The sequence below is a fragment of the Humulus lupulus genome, chromosome 4 (assembly GCF_963169125.1).
Source record: "Humulus lupulus chromosome 4, drHumLupu1.1, whole genome shotgun sequence".
Classification (NCBI taxonomy): domain Eukaryota; kingdom Viridiplantae; phylum Streptophyta; class Magnoliopsida; order Rosales; family Cannabaceae; genus Humulus; species Humulus lupulus.
The window spans coordinates 7,918,191-7,936,249 of NC_084796.1; the positions used below are offsets into that span (position 1 = coordinate 7,918,191).

Here is an 18,059-nt window from a genome sequence, read left to right on the forward strand (position 1 = left end):
AAAATAATTTTGATATGCAATATTTAACCTGACTCGCAAGATGTTGGTACCCTAGAAGGATCTGGCGGGTCTTGACCCCCACCATCTCCGCCATGATAAGTAGCTATATCAGCTGACATTATACTTCAATTTAAAATTTATTAGTTAGTAATTAGCATTAAATAGAAGTATATCACATTGAATTCATAATAATAATAATTACAAAAAAAACTTCATTATATTTAAATATATAGTTCTGTTACACAAATAGAAAAAACTAAACAGAGTAATCACTATCATTTCCATCAGTAATCGGAGATACATTTTCATCTTCACAAAGCTCAAATATCTTATATTATAATTACAAAAAAACACTTCATTATATTTAAATACATAGTTCTGTTACACAAATAGAAAAAAACTAAACAGAGTAATCACTATCATTTCCATCAGTAATCGGAGATACATTTTCATCTTCACAAAGCTCAAATATCTTATATTATAATTACAAAAAAACACTTCATTATATTTAAATACATAGTTCTGTTACACAAATAGAAAAAAACTAAACAGAGTAATCACTATCATTTCCATCAGTAATCGGAGACACATTTTCATCTTCACAAAGTTCAACAACCAATTCATCTTCTGCATCTGGAACGTCCTCATGTTCTGACATATCAGCTTCGTCGTCACCATCTTCATCAGCTCCAACATATGCAGCAGGTTGATCAGATTGCATAATCAACTCTCCGAGGTCCACAGTCAACAAAAAATTTGATGAACTTGTTTCATGTACAACATCAATAACATCATTAACCTCATCAGAATTGTCCTTAATGTCCCAAATCTGTCGATGATTCACATCTTCTACAACTTTCCAATCACGACCTCTAAGTAAATCATGGAGATAGAAAACTTGCTTAGCTTGAGTAGCAAGTATGTACGGCTCATCTTTGTACCATTCGCCATTGACGTTTATACTAGTGACATTATTTTCAATGACTGTTTTCTTCATTCTTGGATTTGTATTAAACCATTTGCACCGAAATAATGCCACTGAATATGCACCAGTGAAAGAAAGTATCACCACTTCTTCAAGCGTGCCGTAAAAATTAAAACCTTCTGTTCCGGCAGCCGACACTCCACTATTCTGTGTGGTGCGCTTTTTGTCTCGATCGTGTGCAATAAATCGAACACCATTGACTATACAACCTTGGTAAAATGTTGACAAATGATCTGACCCAGATGCTAAAGCTAACAGTTCATCACCGTTATCCAAAGACCCAAGCTTGTGCAGGTCATATATCTAAATACATAGAATGATATTAGATTCACAAAATATATCATTAATAAAATCACTGTTCAAAGTTCAAAGTTCAAAGTTCAAAGCTACCTTTTTATGAAACCACGAACGAAAATTTTTCCTATGCAAACGATCATGATCACCATCTGGGTATTTTTGTTTAATCTCTTGTAGGTGTTCACTGTTAATTAGAATAGTGTTACAATTCTTGATAACAAAAAAATGATAATAACCACACATGTTCTAATTTATAAGAGAATAAACTTACTCTAAATAAGGCTCAATTTCAGGAGAATTCTCAAGTATCAACCACTCAGCTATTTCACGAGTCTTATGATCGAGAGTCTTCAAAGTTCCCTTTGTGAGTGGACGACATTGAGATTGGAAAACTGCAAGATTTCGTGGGATATAAGTTGCATCTTCATTTTGATCAAGACGGTTAAATCTTGTTTCAATGCCTTTGAAATACATTGAACAAAAGGTCAAAGCCTCGTCTGCAACATAGCCTTCGGCGATCGACCCTTCAGGGCGAGCTTTATTGTCCACATAATTCTTTAATTTTTTCATGTATCTTTCAAAAGGATACATCCACCTCATAAATACCGGACCACCCAATATTGCTTCTTCTGGAAAATGCAATACCAAATGAATCATTATGTCAAAAAAAGCTGGAGGAAAAATGAACTCCATCTTGCACAATATCTGAATAAGATCATTTTGTGCTTCCTCCATATCTTTAACATTTAAAGTCCTCGAACATATTTGCCTGAAGAAATTGCACAATTCTGCAATAGTGGTCGATATAGATTTTGGAAGAAACTTACGAACACCGAGCGAAAGTAATCGTTGCATTATCACATGACAATCGTGTGACTTCAACCCAAGAATATTTGTATCATTCTCAGACACTTTCTTCTTCAAATTTGAACAAAAACCATCTGGAAATCTAACTCCTTTTATAAACTGACAAAACTGTTGCCTCTGCGCCGGAGTTAACACATAAGGAGCGTGCGGCTTCATCAGCTTCCCATTCTCATCTTCATAAATCCACAATGATTCTCTCACACCCATCTTTTTCAAATCATGTCTGGCATTAGTGGTGTCCTTAGATTTATCACTGTCTAAGATGGTGCCAAGGAGACTATCACACACATTCTTCTCAACATGCATGACATCTATATTGTGTTTTAATTTGTTTGTACACCAATACTCAAGCTCATAAAAAATACTTTTTTTCCTCCAATTACCTTCATCTACTCCTCTTTTACGTTTCACACCCCCAAACTGGACATGTTTTCTTGGAACTTGCGCTGCAAGAGCATTAACTTGTTCTAGTATATCCTCACAAGTAAACCGTCTCGGAGGACGTCTTCTCTCAACTTCTTCATCGAACTCTTTGTCTCTTCTCATTCGATGAGTACTTGGCAAGAATCTTCTGTGACCAACGTAAGAAGTTTTACCGATCACTCGGATGGAAGTTGTGTCCTCATTACACGTAGGACAAGCTTTGTATCCCTGACCACTCCATCTAGACAAACTACTGCGAGCTGGAAAATCGTTCATTGTCCACAAAAGGGCTGCCCGCATCTTGAACATCCTGTTGTTCGTACTATCTCTTGTATCAACTCTGTTAACCCACAGATCCTTCAACTCATCCACCAATGGTCTCAGAAATACATCCATGTCCTTACCGGGTGATTTTGGCCCAGGAATAAGGAGGGTCAACATGAAATAATTGTCTTTCATGCACAACCAAGGTGGCAGATTATAGTTTGCCAACACCACAGGCCACATGCTGTATGCAAGATTCATGTTGCCAAATGGATTAAATCCATCAGCAGCTAAGCCCAGACGAACATTTCTGGGATCCCTTGAAAAATCAGGATGCTTGGCATCAAAGTCCTTCCACGCAGAGCCGTCTACCGAGTGTCGCATCACCCCTTCATCTTTTGATTTCCCGGCGTGATGCCATATCATGTGTTTTGCTGTAATCCTTGAACTGTATAATCTTTTCAACCGAGGGGTCAACGGAAAGTAACGCATCACCTTGTGTGGCACTTTTTTTCCTTTCCTCATTTCGGAAGTAATCCATCTACTACTTCCGCATACTGGACATGTCTCTTTAGATGCATGCTCATTGTAAAATAAGCAGCAATCATACTGACACACATGAATGGACTCGTATCCCAACCCTAATTTTTTCAATCTCTTTTTCGCCTCGTAGTACGATTCGGGGATTTTGTTCTCCTTAGGAAATGCAAGCTTTAACAACTTTAGCAATTCATCAAATATGTTGTTAGGCATCTTCCCTCTAACTTTTAGATGCAATAACTTTGCTAAAAAGTTCAGGGATGAAATCCAATCACAGCCAGGATACAACTCCGCTTCAATCTCCTCAAATAACTCGTCATAATACTGACTCCCACCGGGATCCCTTTCTACTTCCTCAGTTGTCGGTAAAAGGAAGTCTTCCACAACTTGAATCATCTCATCGTCTTCATTCTCATCAACCACCTCATCAGCAACAATTTCTTCCACCTCACCATGAAAAATCCACTTATCATAAGCTTGATGAAAACCCCTATCGAATACGTGTGTCCGAACTACATCCAAAGATTCAAATCTATTATTATTGCATCTCACACACGGGCACCTAATTCTTCCATCAGAATCTTTATGTTCCGACGCCATCCTCAAAAAGCTTGCAGACCATTCCAATATTCTTGACAACCACGATTTCTCAATGTTGTCCAAGTCTTGTCAATCGCCATCTAAAGTGTTATAAGAGTGTGAGTTTTAGTAATGTAAATGGAAATGGATAACAAAGGAGATTTGTTATCATTTTTGAAATCTTATGCAATATTATAATATCTTATGCTATTTTATGATGTTTTATTTGATAATGTTATTTATAAACAAATTAATTTTTTTTCCTAAACTAATTTATTATTTATTAAAATTTTATTAAATATTATATCTAACTTTTATTATTTAATTAATTACATTATTATAAATTAATTAAAAAATAAATTATTATTTATTCTTAATTTTTTAAACTTTTAATAAATATAATTATCAATTTCTATATTCATGTAAGTTATAAATTATTATTTATTCATAATTTTTTAATTTGTAATAATAATAATAATGATTTTATAAATTAATTATTATTTGACTTTAAGACTAATTTATATTTTTAAATAATTACATAAATTTTATTAATAATATTTTAAACTTATCATTTATGTGCCGATATCCATGTAATTGATGGTTGTAGTCAACAACCATCAATCACAAACATACTGATACTAAGAAAATAAATTAACTACTAATTAATTTTTTTGTTCTATTTTTACAAATAATAATAATAATAATAATAATATATGTTCAAGCAAAAAGGAGAAAAAAGAATAAAATAACATGATAATATGCACTTATTGTTATTTTTTTTTTCTATACTCACTTTTTTTATTAAATAAACTATCTTAAATTTGTTTAAAAAAATTTCACAATCTAAACAAAATTAGTTTCCCTATTAAAAATATCAAGTTGCGGTGAAAGTTAGTTAGTAGTATAAAAGCTTTCACTTATTTGACTAAATACATTTTTTTTTACAATAATTAACAAGTAGATCAAAAAATTTGGTGTGGCCGTTAATAATGGCAATGGAGTAACACAAACGTGATATAATTAGTTTGTTTCAATTTTAATTTAAAAAATAATTACAATTTTTTTAAAAATAAAAAATAATTCAAAATTTATTACTAAAATTTAAAAATGATTCAAACATTAAAAAAATATTTTAAAATTTAAATTAATTTTAATTGAATTTGTATAATTTTCTAGCACTTAGTTTAATTAATATTATATAATTAAGAAAATGGTGATAAAGAAAATATGGGTGCTAATAATCTGATTGATCAAGTTTAAATCTTCTTTATTCAATATTAACAAAAACACTATATTTTACTTAATAATAAATCATCTATTATTATATTTTATAAATTAATTTAAATTATCACTTAAATTTTATTTTTAACCAAAACAGTCCTATAATTATTTACATACCAAGATTAAAAAATAAAGTAAGAACAAACACATATATCTTAACAATAGATGTCAAGATTTACATACCAAGGATACTAACTAAAGGACTCAAAACTCAAATATTATACACTAAACAAATACAAAATAAATTATTCAAAAAATACAAAAGATATTAATTACAAAAAATATATCCACACCTGTTGAGGGTGTGCCAAGGTCGTGTGTGTGTCGGGGTCGTGGGTGTGTCGCTGTCCTGATAAAAAAAAAATTAATGCCAAAAGATACACGAAAAAAATTCAAACCAAAATAATATAAAACTAAGTAGCTAGTATAAAATACACCATTATTCACCATTGAAGATGATTAAAGGAGAGAGCACAAAAGTAGCTAGTATAAAACAAGTGTTTCTATACCACTTACAACAATGACATAAACAAGTATATTTATTTTAGTCAATTTATTAATCTAACTTTTGCAAGTGCTTAAAATGCATGCACTTGTTTGATTTAAATTAAAATAATAAAATCAATTACATTGAGTAACTAAATTCTAGGAATTAAGTTTATGAAAGTATAAAATATGATATGGATAAGTTACATAAAAAAAAAATATAAAGAAATTTATTATTGCTGATATAAATGAAAGCTACCAACAAATATATGAAATAAAAATTTGACATGAATAGAAATTAAATTAAACAAATTAAATTAAATTATTTATTTAGATAATATTATATCAAACTTTTATTATTTAATTCATTAAATTATTAAAAATTAATCAAAAATTAAATTATTATTTAAATAATTATTTATTCTTAATTTTTTCTACTTTTATTAAATATTATTATCAATTTCTATATACATGTAATTTATAACTATTTAATATTAGATAATATTATTCAATAAACAAATTAAATTAAATTATTTATTTAGATAATATTATATCAAACTTTTATTATTTAATTCATTAAATTATTAAAAATTAATCAATGAATAAGTTATTATTTATATAATTTTTTATTCATAATTTTTTATACTTTTATTAAATATAATTATCAATTTCTATATTCATGTAATTTATAACTATTTAGTATTGGATAATGTTATTCAATAAACAAATTAAATTATATAATTTAATTAGATATTATTTAATTAATTAAATTAATAAAAAATAACTAAAAATAAATTATTATTTATTCATAATTTTTTATAATTTTATTAAATATAATTATCAATTTTTATATTAATGTAATTTATATTAAACAATATTATTCAATAAACAAATTAAATTAAATTATTTAATTAAATAATAATATATCAAACTTTTATAATTTAATAAATTAAATTATGAAAAATTAATAAAAAATTAAATTATTATTTATATAATTATTTATTCTTAATTTTTTTTATACTTTTATTAAATATTATTATCAATTTCTATATTCATGTAATTTATATTTAACAATATTATTCAATAAACAAATTAAATTAAATTATTTATTTAGATAATATTATATCAAACTTTTATTATTTAATTCATTAAATTATTAAAAATTAATCAACAAATAATTTATTATATATATAATTATTTATTCTTAATTTTTTATACTTTTATGAAATATAATTATCAATTTCTATATTTATTCTTAATTTTTTATACTTTTATGAAATATAATTAATATTTCCACAATACAATATTTAAAACCTTATACACAAAATTTACAGATAATAATCTAATACCCTACCAACCTCATCACTCAGCCACAACCCCAACCTCGAAACCTCCTGACATCACAACCCCAAACCCATGCCCCCGGTCCACCCACAATCTCAATCCCCCCGACCTTAAACAACACACACAATCTCAATCCAAAAACTTTTTTTTCCCCTGTCTTCTTTTTGTAAATATAGTGCAAGAGATAGGAGAATAAGACATTTCCTAGATCTGTCAATAGCTGTCTCACTAACATATATGAGCAAAATTTTAAAAAAAATCTAAGAAGCACCAAATAAAAAATCTAACACTAATACGTGGAACAAGAAATATGAAAGTAAAAAGTAGGCAAATATCAACACATTTTCCATGGCAAAAGCAAGAACAAAGACAAATTAATCTGAGAATTAGAATATGAAAATAGAAATGGAGTTTTCTTGCTTACCTTTGTAGAAAGCAGCTAAACCAGAGAGAATCAGATTGCAGTGCGAGCAGAGAGCCCTGAACCTGGACATATTTGACAGAGAAAGCAAGAACAGAGACAATGAGACTAAGAATGATTAAGAGAAGATGTAAGACTCAGAATCATATTGAAGAACTCAACGAAGAAGAAAATGGTTTAAGTTTTATCAAGAAACTTACTTGTCTCGGATGTTTTTCTCTGCAACTGTGAAGAATCGTTGGAGATGAAGAAGAGAGAACGGTTGAAGAAGGGATGAGAGACGCGAGGGAAGAAGAAGGGATGCATGGAAAATTTAAACTGCTCAAGAGCATTAGCGGCGGGGCCCACCGCTATTATTAGTCCCCGCGGCTAATATTATTATTAGCGGCGGGTAGTCCGCGGCTAATAACAGTAATTACCCGCCGCTAATAATAATAGCGGCGGGCCGTCCGCGGCTAATAATAGTAAATACCCGCGGCTAATATTATTAGCGGCGGGTAGTCCGCGACTAATAATAGTAATTACCCGCCGCTAATAATAAATGAAAAATTCCCAGGCTTTTTATTATGGGTATTGGCGGCGGACTGTCCGCCGCTAATAATCGTACATCCGCCGCTAATAAAATATAAATATCCATATTTATATTTTACTATTATTAAATATTATTAGCGGCGGAATAGCCTAGTCCGCCGCTAATAACCTCTACAATGGCGGCGGACTGAGCCCGCCGCTAATGACCTCGCCGCAACTACCTGCATTTGTTGTAGTGTATATAGGTGATAAAGTCATTGATTTTTTTATATATATCTTCCTACATGTGGTCTATGTATAATTAATGTTGGGGTGATGACTTTGTTGTGAGAGTATCTATTGAGAAGAAAAGTCTTTGAATCTCATTAATTAGTGATAGGTAGATGTATTTATCAAAAAAAAAAAAAGATTGATTTGATAGTAGAGACAAAGTAGGAAAATAATACATAACCAAACGTGTAAAGTAGGGTAGAATAATACTTAACTTCTAAATTATCCACATATATCACTACTTTTCTAATATTATTGTATCAATCTCTACAGCCATTTGTGATTGTAAATCTTTATAATATATATGATTATGTATAATTTATCAAAGGCATGTTTGAATGTTATTGTATAACTAATCAATGACCCAAAAATACTAACGCCAATTTTGCGCAAACCATTCATAACATTTAAAAGGTCTAAAAAATACGGATATAAAAAAAATCTGTCGTAATGTGTGCACACACTAAACACATTTACACAACATATTATACAATAGAGCATAAGCACCCCCAATGATCATTCAGACTCCTAGGATACCTGGCCATTTATCTCTTCACTAATTCTCAAGGTCGCAAACCGTATTAAAATTTTCTATTTAAAGAGCTGATTCTCCTTGTTCATAAGGATCTTCTGGGGATTATTCTATCTAATAAGTCTCACTTCAGGAGGAAGTGAGCACTCGCTATTCTTTGAAGGGATTTCAAGAGAATCTGTGTTTCATCAAAACCAGATTTGTACTGAAGAGTACATCAAAGATTAAGGCAATAGTTTCAGAGGGAGTCTTACATTGTTTAAGTCAATGCTTTTATACACATTATTTCTTTACTAATTGGTTTATTCTCTGAGCGTGACCCCATGGATGTAGGTTATCTGAAAGGATTTTTGAACCACGTAAAAATTCTCGGGTGTTGATTTTTACCTGTTTTTCTATTTCTGTTGTAACAGTTGCATAAGTAGTGTTAACAAAACTGACATATGTTGAAACAACTTAATCAGTATTCCGCATTTAATTGAGCTATTTATTTTAAATCACTTGGTAATATTAAAATACAGAATTTCAATTGGTACCATAGCGGGTCACTAAACTCTTAGTGCGATCTTGTATTTTTTTTTTTTTCTGTTTGTCTTGTGCCTTGTGAAATATCTTTCTTTTCAGAAGGTGGTTCAATAACACGTCCTCCCTTGTTGAATAACTCTAACTATTCTTATTGGAAAGTTAGAATGAAAGATTTCGTCAAATCATTTGATGAAAATGCATGGAGATCAATCTTAACTGGTTGGACACCACCTACTGAATCTGATGATCTGACAAAGGTAAAATTTGAAATCAACTAACTCTGCCCAATTTTTTTGGATTTATTAATTGAACATGTTTTATATATGTAGTATTTATTCATAGAGTTGTAATTTAAATTTTCTAGGATTGGCGATATGTTTTGAATAGGATATCGAGAATTTGTGTATTGCGTTGATAACCATAAGTCCCTAGTTTGAAGTAACATTATCACGCCTCTTGATTAGATAAGATTACTTTGAACTACAGATTTGGGTAGTCCTATTTATAAGGACAATTCTGCTAATTTTTTTAAAATATATTTAATACATAAGAAATTTCAAAATTTTAAATAATTACTTAGGTGAACTTCACTTGTTTAGTTGTATGAACACTTTAGATGTTTATGTGGTACTTAGCTTTTATTTCTATATGAATATGTTTATATATATATATATATGTACATCACGTTTATATAGTTTGTGAATTTGTTTTATTTTAAGTTTATTGGAATGTTCAAATATATTTATTAATATTAAAATAATTGCAAATTAGAATTAAAAAATTAATTATGAAAATATTTTATAAAAACCAAAATAATAATAAAAATAAAAATATTTTCTTTAGAAAAAAAGACATTTAACCTTAGTTATTATGTAAAAATTGAAGTTAAATGGTACCATTTTAACTTCAGTTATTATGTAAAAACTGAAGTTAAAGGGTACCCTTTAACTTTGGTTATTATGTAAAAACCGAAGTTAAAGGGCTTTAACATCGGTTTATTTAACTTCGGTTTTTACATAATAATGGAAGTTAAATGTACATTTTAACTTCGGTTTTTACATAATAACCGAATTTAAATGGTACCCTTTAACTTCGGTTTTTAAATACTTTTAACTTCGCTTGGATTAACTTCAGTTAATATCTGCGTGAGATCCGAAGAATAACAAGCAAAAAAACTGAAGTTAAAGCCTATTTTTGTAGTTGAGTAGAAGAAACTAACTACGAACAAAAAAGAGGTCAAAGGATGAGACGAGAGAAAATAATAGATAAGGTACAACGTGTAAAGTAGGGTGGAAATTAATGGAACTAATACTAATTTGATTATATTATTTTGTCTATTGAGAAGAAATTCATTATAGTCTCAAGAGAAAAATCACAACGTGTAAACTAAGTTGGAATAATTGGCTCACTATGTTTAATCGATCGAAGACTAGATAATGAATGAGAAAGTGAATCCTTTAACTAAGTCATATAACTTATAAGATTTTTCAACATTATATATAAAGTAGAATTATTTATTATCGAAGTCAGTGGAACTATTTTTGTTCAAAAGTCAGGCATATCACACATACACGTACAGCCGACGTTAATAGTTTATCTTTTTTTGTCCATTTCTTTTACAAAATTTGACTTAAAACTATAACCTTTTATGCCTTCTTATTTATTCATTTATTTAAATGAAGAAAAAATAACATGACAAATATTGACAATTTTAACGTTAGTAATTTTTTTAACTTTCAAATCAAATGGCCAATATTTTAAATGGTGCAAGGGAGCACTATATATATTAAAATATTGTGTAAAATTTAACACTATATTTGCCACATACATTAATTAGAGATGATCTTATTAACGGTTAATATGCTGGTAAATTTTAATTAAAACTAGTTTTTTTTTATATTAAAAGATTTATACTAGTATTAATTGTTCATCTTTTTTTTTTTTTAAAAAGAAGAAGAAGAAGAAGAAATTGTTGATTCATGCCTAATTAATAATGATAATAATTGGCATATTATGGTGTGAGTAGTGCCTATATATTGAGAAGAAAAGTCATTAATTGATCACTTTCCCATAAGATAAGGTGATCTCACTAGATGTGTCATTAATTGATGGAGGTCCTTCACATATTTATCAAGAGTGACATTCTATTGGGGAGAACAAAAACAAGAAGAAAGATCAAACAAAAACTGGCCAAAACGTGTTATCACTATTTTGACTAGTTTCAAACTTTTAATGAAGAAAACTTGTGGTTCGAATTCTATTATATATAGGTGATAAAGTCATTGATTTTTTTTTATATATCTTCCTACATGTGGTCTATGTATAATTAATGTTGGGGTGATGACTTTGTTGTGAGAGTATCTATTGAGAAGAAAAGTCTTTGAATCTCATTAATTAGTGATAGGTAGATGTATTTATCAAAAAAAAAAAAAGATTGATTTGATAGTAGAGACAAAGTAGGAAAATAATACATAACCAAACGTGTAAAGTAGGGTAGAATAATACTTAACTTCTAAATTATCCACATATATCACTACTTTTCTAATATTATTGTATCAATCTCTACAGCCATTTGTGATTGTAAATCTTTATAATATATATGATTATGTATAATTTATCAAAGGCATGTTTGAATGTTATTGTATAACTAATCAATGACCCAAAAATACTAACGCCAATTTTGCGCAAACCATTCATAACATTTAAAAGGTCTAAAAAATACGGATATAAAAAAAATCTGTCGTAATGTGTGCACACACTAAACACATTTACACAACATATTATACAATAGAGCATAAGCACCCCCAATGATCATTCAGACTCCTAGGATACCTGGCCATTTATCTCTTCACTAATTCTCAAGGTCGCAAACCGTATTAAAATTTTCTATTTAAAGAGCTGATTCTCCTTGTTCATAAGGATCTTCTGGGGATTATTCTATCTAATAAGTCTCACTTCAGGAGGAAGTGAGCACTCGCTATTCTTTGAAGGGATTTCAAGAGAATCTGTGTTTCATCAAAACCAGATTTGTACTGAAGAGTACATCAAAGATTAAGGCAATAGTTTCAGAGGGAGTCTTACATTGTTTAAGTCAATGCTTTTATACACATTATTTCTTTACTAATTGGTTTATTCTCTGAGCGTGACCCCATGGATGTAGGTTATCTGAAAGGATTTTTGAACCACGTAAAAATTCTCGGGTGTTGATTTTTACCTGTTTTTCTATTTCTGTTGTAACAGTTGCATAAGTAGTGTTAACAAAACTGACATATGTTGAAACAACTTAATCAGTATTCCGCATTTAATTGAGCTATTTATTTTAAATCACTTGGTAATATTAAAATACAGAATTTCAATTGGTACCATAGCGGGTCACTAAACTCTTAGTGCGATCTTGTATTTTTTTTTTTTCTGTTTGTCTTGTGCCTTGTGGTCAAACCACTATAAATTATTTGTATCGTTTTACTTGATTTCAGTTCATTTAATTAATTCATGTCGTATAATTTGACTATGTGTCGTTGACGAAAACACTGGTCAATAATAACTATTGAAAACTCTTCCATTTTTATATACTAAGTATAAGTAACATGCAATGCACGTTTGCTTAGTTTTATTTAAAAATTATTATATATATTTTAATTATCATTTAATTTTAAATAAATAAACAATATCATATATTATAAAAGAACATTGTCCATAGTCTTAAAGAAATAAATAATATCATAATTTTTATTTAAAAATATCGTTAAACCAAGAATTCGTTAGATACACACTTTTTATATATAAAAATATGATGCATTCTAGTTTTAAAGTAAATAATTTGATGTTGTTTAATAGTTTTAATTTTAGTGTCCATAATAATTTAAATTTTGGTATTTTTTTATGTTTTGATTTATATATTAAAAATAAAATTTAAAGTGAACACAGAAATTTATGTATAAATATATTATTCAATTAATGACTAGAACTATTAAAATAAGTGGTTTCTCAATAAAATACTAAAGGACAAAATAACAAATATGTACATTTATGTCTTATGTCAATATTACATATATGTTTGGATAAATAAAATATATTAAGTGATAAGACAAATAATTGATAAAAGAAAGAAAAAAATTAAACACATAAATATTTTTTTGTTATAGTTTTTAAAACATAATTGATAGAGTAATTTAAATACTTTAATATGAAATTTTAAAATATGTAATGAGAAATTATTATGGCTTATTTATTATTTATTATTTTTTATTTTAAATTTATTTACCTTATTTAGATAATCTTCTAATCTATTTACCTTTTTTTTAGATGACTTTAATACTAACAGTGTTAGAAAACAAAAAAAGGTATTAAATCTAACATAAATTAACAATTTCCGTTAAACTCATATTTATAATATATATGATATTTAATACTTTTTTTGTTAAGATAATATTATATATACACATAAAATACACCTGAGATATAAAATATATATGATATGTTCATAATAAAAATATATAAACATATACTATTATTATTGTTATTATTAATTCATATACTATTATTAATGTTATTATTACTTGTTTATCAAAAAAAAAATAGACATAGTGACGTATAATTAACAAAATGACATGTATCCCGGCTGGTTAATTAAGCTCGACCAGATAGTTAAGAATTTCCCTCCTCGGGTTCATCCGATATAGTTAAAGGATGTTGTTCGAAGACAACAGTTTAAATACATGTAAACTATGATGGCTCGAAGAAGCCATGGTCGTAGGAAATCCCTAGATGCAATTCAAACGACTAGATGAGCAACCCGAATCTTACAAGAGATATATTTAACAGTGATTTGAATGTATTTTTTTTATATTCTTTTATTGCATACTGAGTTGTAACAAACTCGTATTATTCCTTTAAGGCCCAAGACCCACTAGAGACTATAAATAAAGACCTTTCACCATCATTATTTTTCATGCGCACTTATTACATACATAAACTCTTTCAAACTGTATTTTCTCTCTCAATCTTAATTAAGAAATAACTCAGCTGAATCGTGTTCTTATGATCTTGAGTCTGAGACATTTGTGATAAATAAAAGTGCAAGTGGACGTAAGTCATTATCAATTCTTGGAGCCGAACGACTATATATTTATACACATATTTATATGTTGTGTACTTAAGTTCAGTTATTTTATTATTTATTATCATTTACTTGACTCAGTGTCGTTGATTAAATCTGTGATCAACATTACTGAATACATTTAATTTTGAAAAGTAATTTTTATTTATTTAAAAATATTTTTTTGTTGTGCCTTTAAATCATAAATATTTTTTAAATTTATTTATATTTTGAATATTTTAAAAAATATAAACAAAAAAGTAAAATATGGACAATTAAGTCAATTAATGACAGATTCCAATGTTCATTCCAACAAGAATTCAAACATCATAATCATTTTTCAACACCAGTAAAATATTTACATTACGAATTAGTTTTAACGTTGTCCTTACGAATTAGTTTTAATGAGGCAAACACAAATATTATGGTACTTTCTACGGTTTGGCTTTTGTCTTTTTGATGGTTTTAACGTGGAAAATACGAATTGGTTTCATGTGGTGATGACTCATTAGTATTGGGACGTGGAAATGATGACAAACTGTTGTAACGATGCATGCATATGTGAAGATAGACTTGAGCTCCGCCACTCGTGTACACATCAAGTTGAATAAATGGAGATAACATATATAATTATATATATATATATCCACACATTTCTGTCTATTTTTAAAGGAATAAGGGAATTGCATGGTCTCTACCAAGATCATAAAAACCATTATTAAGTTGTAAAGAAACACTATGGCTCTTTCATTATTAGTTGTGATTAATGTACTGATTCATTTTCTGCTACTATCTCATCAACTTGTTAATTCTATGCAGCCTTCTTGCCATGATGAGGAGAGAAATGCTTTGATACAATTCAACAAAAGCTTTAAATTAGATTGTCGGAGTAGACCTGATCCCTTTTTTACTATAGTTGTCCATCCAAAGACATCGTCTTGGGGATCCAATAATGGTACCAACTGCTGCTCGTGGGATGGTGTTGACTGTGATGTGGAGACTGGTCATGTCATTGGTCTTTACCTCGATAGTTCATGTCTCTACGGCTCTTTCCACTCCAACAACACTATCTTTCACCTTGTTCATCTTCAGGAGCTTGATCTTAGTTATAATAACTTCACTTTCTCTCCAATTCCCACTGCCATGGGCTTTTTTCCGGAGTTGACATTTCTTAACTTGCGTTCTTCTTTCTTCCAAGGTCAGATTCCATCTCAACTTTCACTTTTGTCTAAGTTGTCTTACCTTGACCTGTCATATAACACTGGTGGTAACGATCCATCTGTAGTTGTGGATCTTTTGAAACTTAAAAATCCCAATCTTGGAAGCCTAGTCCAAAACTTGACTGCTTTGGATATTATGTCTCTATACTATGTGGACATGGGTTATGAACTAGGTGATTCCTTGGCAAATTTGACTTCTTTGAAATATCTTGGTCTAGGAGGTTGTGGATTGTATGGCCCTATTCCATCTTCACTTGTTGAATTAACCCAGCTTTCTATTCTAAATCTCAAAGAAAATGATTTCACTGGGTACATCCCATCTTTTGTTCAAAACCTCACCCACCTTTCCGTAATAAATTTAGATTCCAATCAAATTTCAGGGCCAATCCCTTCTTGGTTTGGAAATCTTACTGCAATACACAAGATATATTTTTCTTCAAACAAATTGATTGGTTCAATTCCGCCATCCTTGTTCAAACTCAATAATCTTGTAATTCTCGAACTCTCGCAAAATAGTTTGAGTGGTACATTGCAGTTAGATTCATTTCTTAAACTGAGAAATCTCACTACCCTTGATCTAAGCTACAACATGATTTCATTACATATTGAAGAACGAGAAAGAGATCCTAACACCACACTTTCAAATTTCTATTTTCTATCGTTGGCCTCTTGCAACTTGAGCAAGTTTCCTGAATTTATTGGTAATCAAACTAATCTCGAACTGTTGGACCTTTCCAATAACAATATATATGACCAAATTCCCCTAAATCTAATGAACTCAAGTCTTCAACGCTTGGAAGTGATGGATATATCCAACAACTTGATAACAGGGTTTCATAACCATCAAACCATTCTACCTTGGTCTAGTCTGCGTTATTTAGCAATCCAATCTAACTTGTTGGAAGGACAACTGCCAATTCCTCCATCATCTGTCACACATTACGATGCCTCTGACAATATTCTAAGTGGTGAAATTCCCAAGTCGATATGCAATTTGAGTTCAATTTTGATCCTTGATTTGTCAAACAATAACTTGAGTGGGGAGTTTCCTCGTTGTTCAGACGATATGATCAGTGGCTCTATAATAGCTTTGAATTTGAGAAACAACTCTTTCCATGGCACCATTCCTCTTGAATGTCAGCAGCAGGAAAGTGATTTGAGAATGGTGGATTTCAGTCACAATAATTTTCAGGGAAAACTTCAGCGACCATTTGCAACATGTGTGAATCTTGAGTTTCTTGACTTTTCTTACAATCAAATCAGTGATGTGTTCCCATCTTGGCTTGGGAGGTTTCCTTTGTTAAAAGTTGTTTTAATGAGGGAAAACAAATTTCATGGAGTCATAGGGAAACCTGAATACACTGAGGGTGAGTTTCCAATGCTACAAATTATTGATGTGTCTCACAATTATTTCACAGGGGCATTGCCTTCTCAATATATGCTCTTATGGGATGCTATGAAAGCTTTTAAGGTGAGCAATTTGAAATACATGAACGCATGGGAAAATGTCACCTTCAACACACATGCTACTATTAGTGGAAGCACTTTCTATAATTATTCAACAACATTTGTGATGAAAAGTGTGGCAACAAGCTATGGGAAAATCCCAGTAAATCTAGCAGTCATTGACCTATCGAGCAACAATTTCAGTGGTCAGATTCCTGAGTCCATTGGAAGCCTCAAGGCTCTCTACTCACTCAACCTTTCAAACAATGCGCTCACAGGTCACATTCCACCATCGTTGGGGGCATTAACAGAATTGGAATCATTAGACCTTTCTCAAAACCAACTGTCGGGAAAGATTCCTCAGCAACTAACAGAGCTAATATTCCTCCAAAAGTTTGATGTCTCTTATAACAATCTCACAGGTCCTATACCACAGGAGAAACAGTTCCACACGTTTGAGAATACCTCATTTGAGGGTAATCAAGGACTGTGTGGAGATCCATTGTGGAAGAAATGTGAAAACTGGCTGCTCCCACCATCATCTGCTTTAAATAAAGATGCTGATTCTAATTTTGCCATTGAACTAGACTGGAAATTCGCTTTGGCTGGACTTGTTAGCGGGCTTGTTATTGGACTCTCTCTTGGGGAGATGGTGATCCCAAGGACACGGTTGGTGTGGTTGATCTACTTCTCTAGAACAAGATTGGCGGAGCTGATGATCAGAAACTAATTAAGTGTGTATGTATCCACAATAGCTGTTGTTCCTATATTATTTCTTCTGCTATATAAGTACTACTGTACAACTAATAAACATATTGGTGTGTTTTTCTTTTGTATAAATTAAATTATGTCCTTTCTATACCCAACTTTGTGAATGTAACATATATCATTGTATAAGAACCACATTTTCTTTTTCCAAAGTTTTTATGTCCCTTCTAATAAGTCATTAA

At 30.0% G+C, this 18,059-nt stretch overlaps 2 protein-coding genes and 1 long non-coding RNA gene across 3 annotated transcripts; 1 reads left to right on the top strand and 2 right to left on the bottom strand.

The window, feature by feature from the left end:
- Window positions 1-254: 254 nt before the first annotated feature.
- On the bottom strand, window positions 255-3,978 carry LOC133829856 (uncharacterized). The gene is made up of 3 exons (XM_062259673.1): window positions 1,554-3,978; window positions 1,376-1,466; window positions 255-1,288 (listed from the first exon to the last, which is right to left on the bottom strand). Exons 1-3 carry the CDS (start codon window positions 3,974-3,976, stop codon window positions 545-547), a joined length of 3,258 nt encoding a protein of 1,085 aa, XP_062115657.1. The 5' UTR covers window positions 3,977-3,978; the 3' UTR covers window positions 255-544.
- Window positions 3,979-5,192: 1,214 nt separating this feature from the next.
- On the bottom strand, window positions 5,193-7,936 carry LOC133829857 (uncharacterized). Its single transcript, XR_009891884.1, has 3 exons — window positions 7,688-7,936; window positions 7,491-7,552; window positions 5,193-5,585 (listed from the first exon to the last, which is right to left on the bottom strand). It is a non-coding gene; the product is annotated as an uncharacterized LOC133829857 (long non-coding RNA).
- Window positions 7,937-15,181: 7,245 nt separating this feature from the next.
- LOC133831842 (receptor-like protein 6) lies at window positions 15,182-17,839 on the top strand. Its single transcript, XM_062262253.1, has one exon. It carries the CDS (start codon window positions 15,182-15,184, stop codon window positions 17,837-17,839), a length of 2,658 nt encoding a protein of 885 aa, XP_062118237.1.
- The last annotated feature ends 220 nt before the right edge of the window (window positions 17,840-18,059 follow it).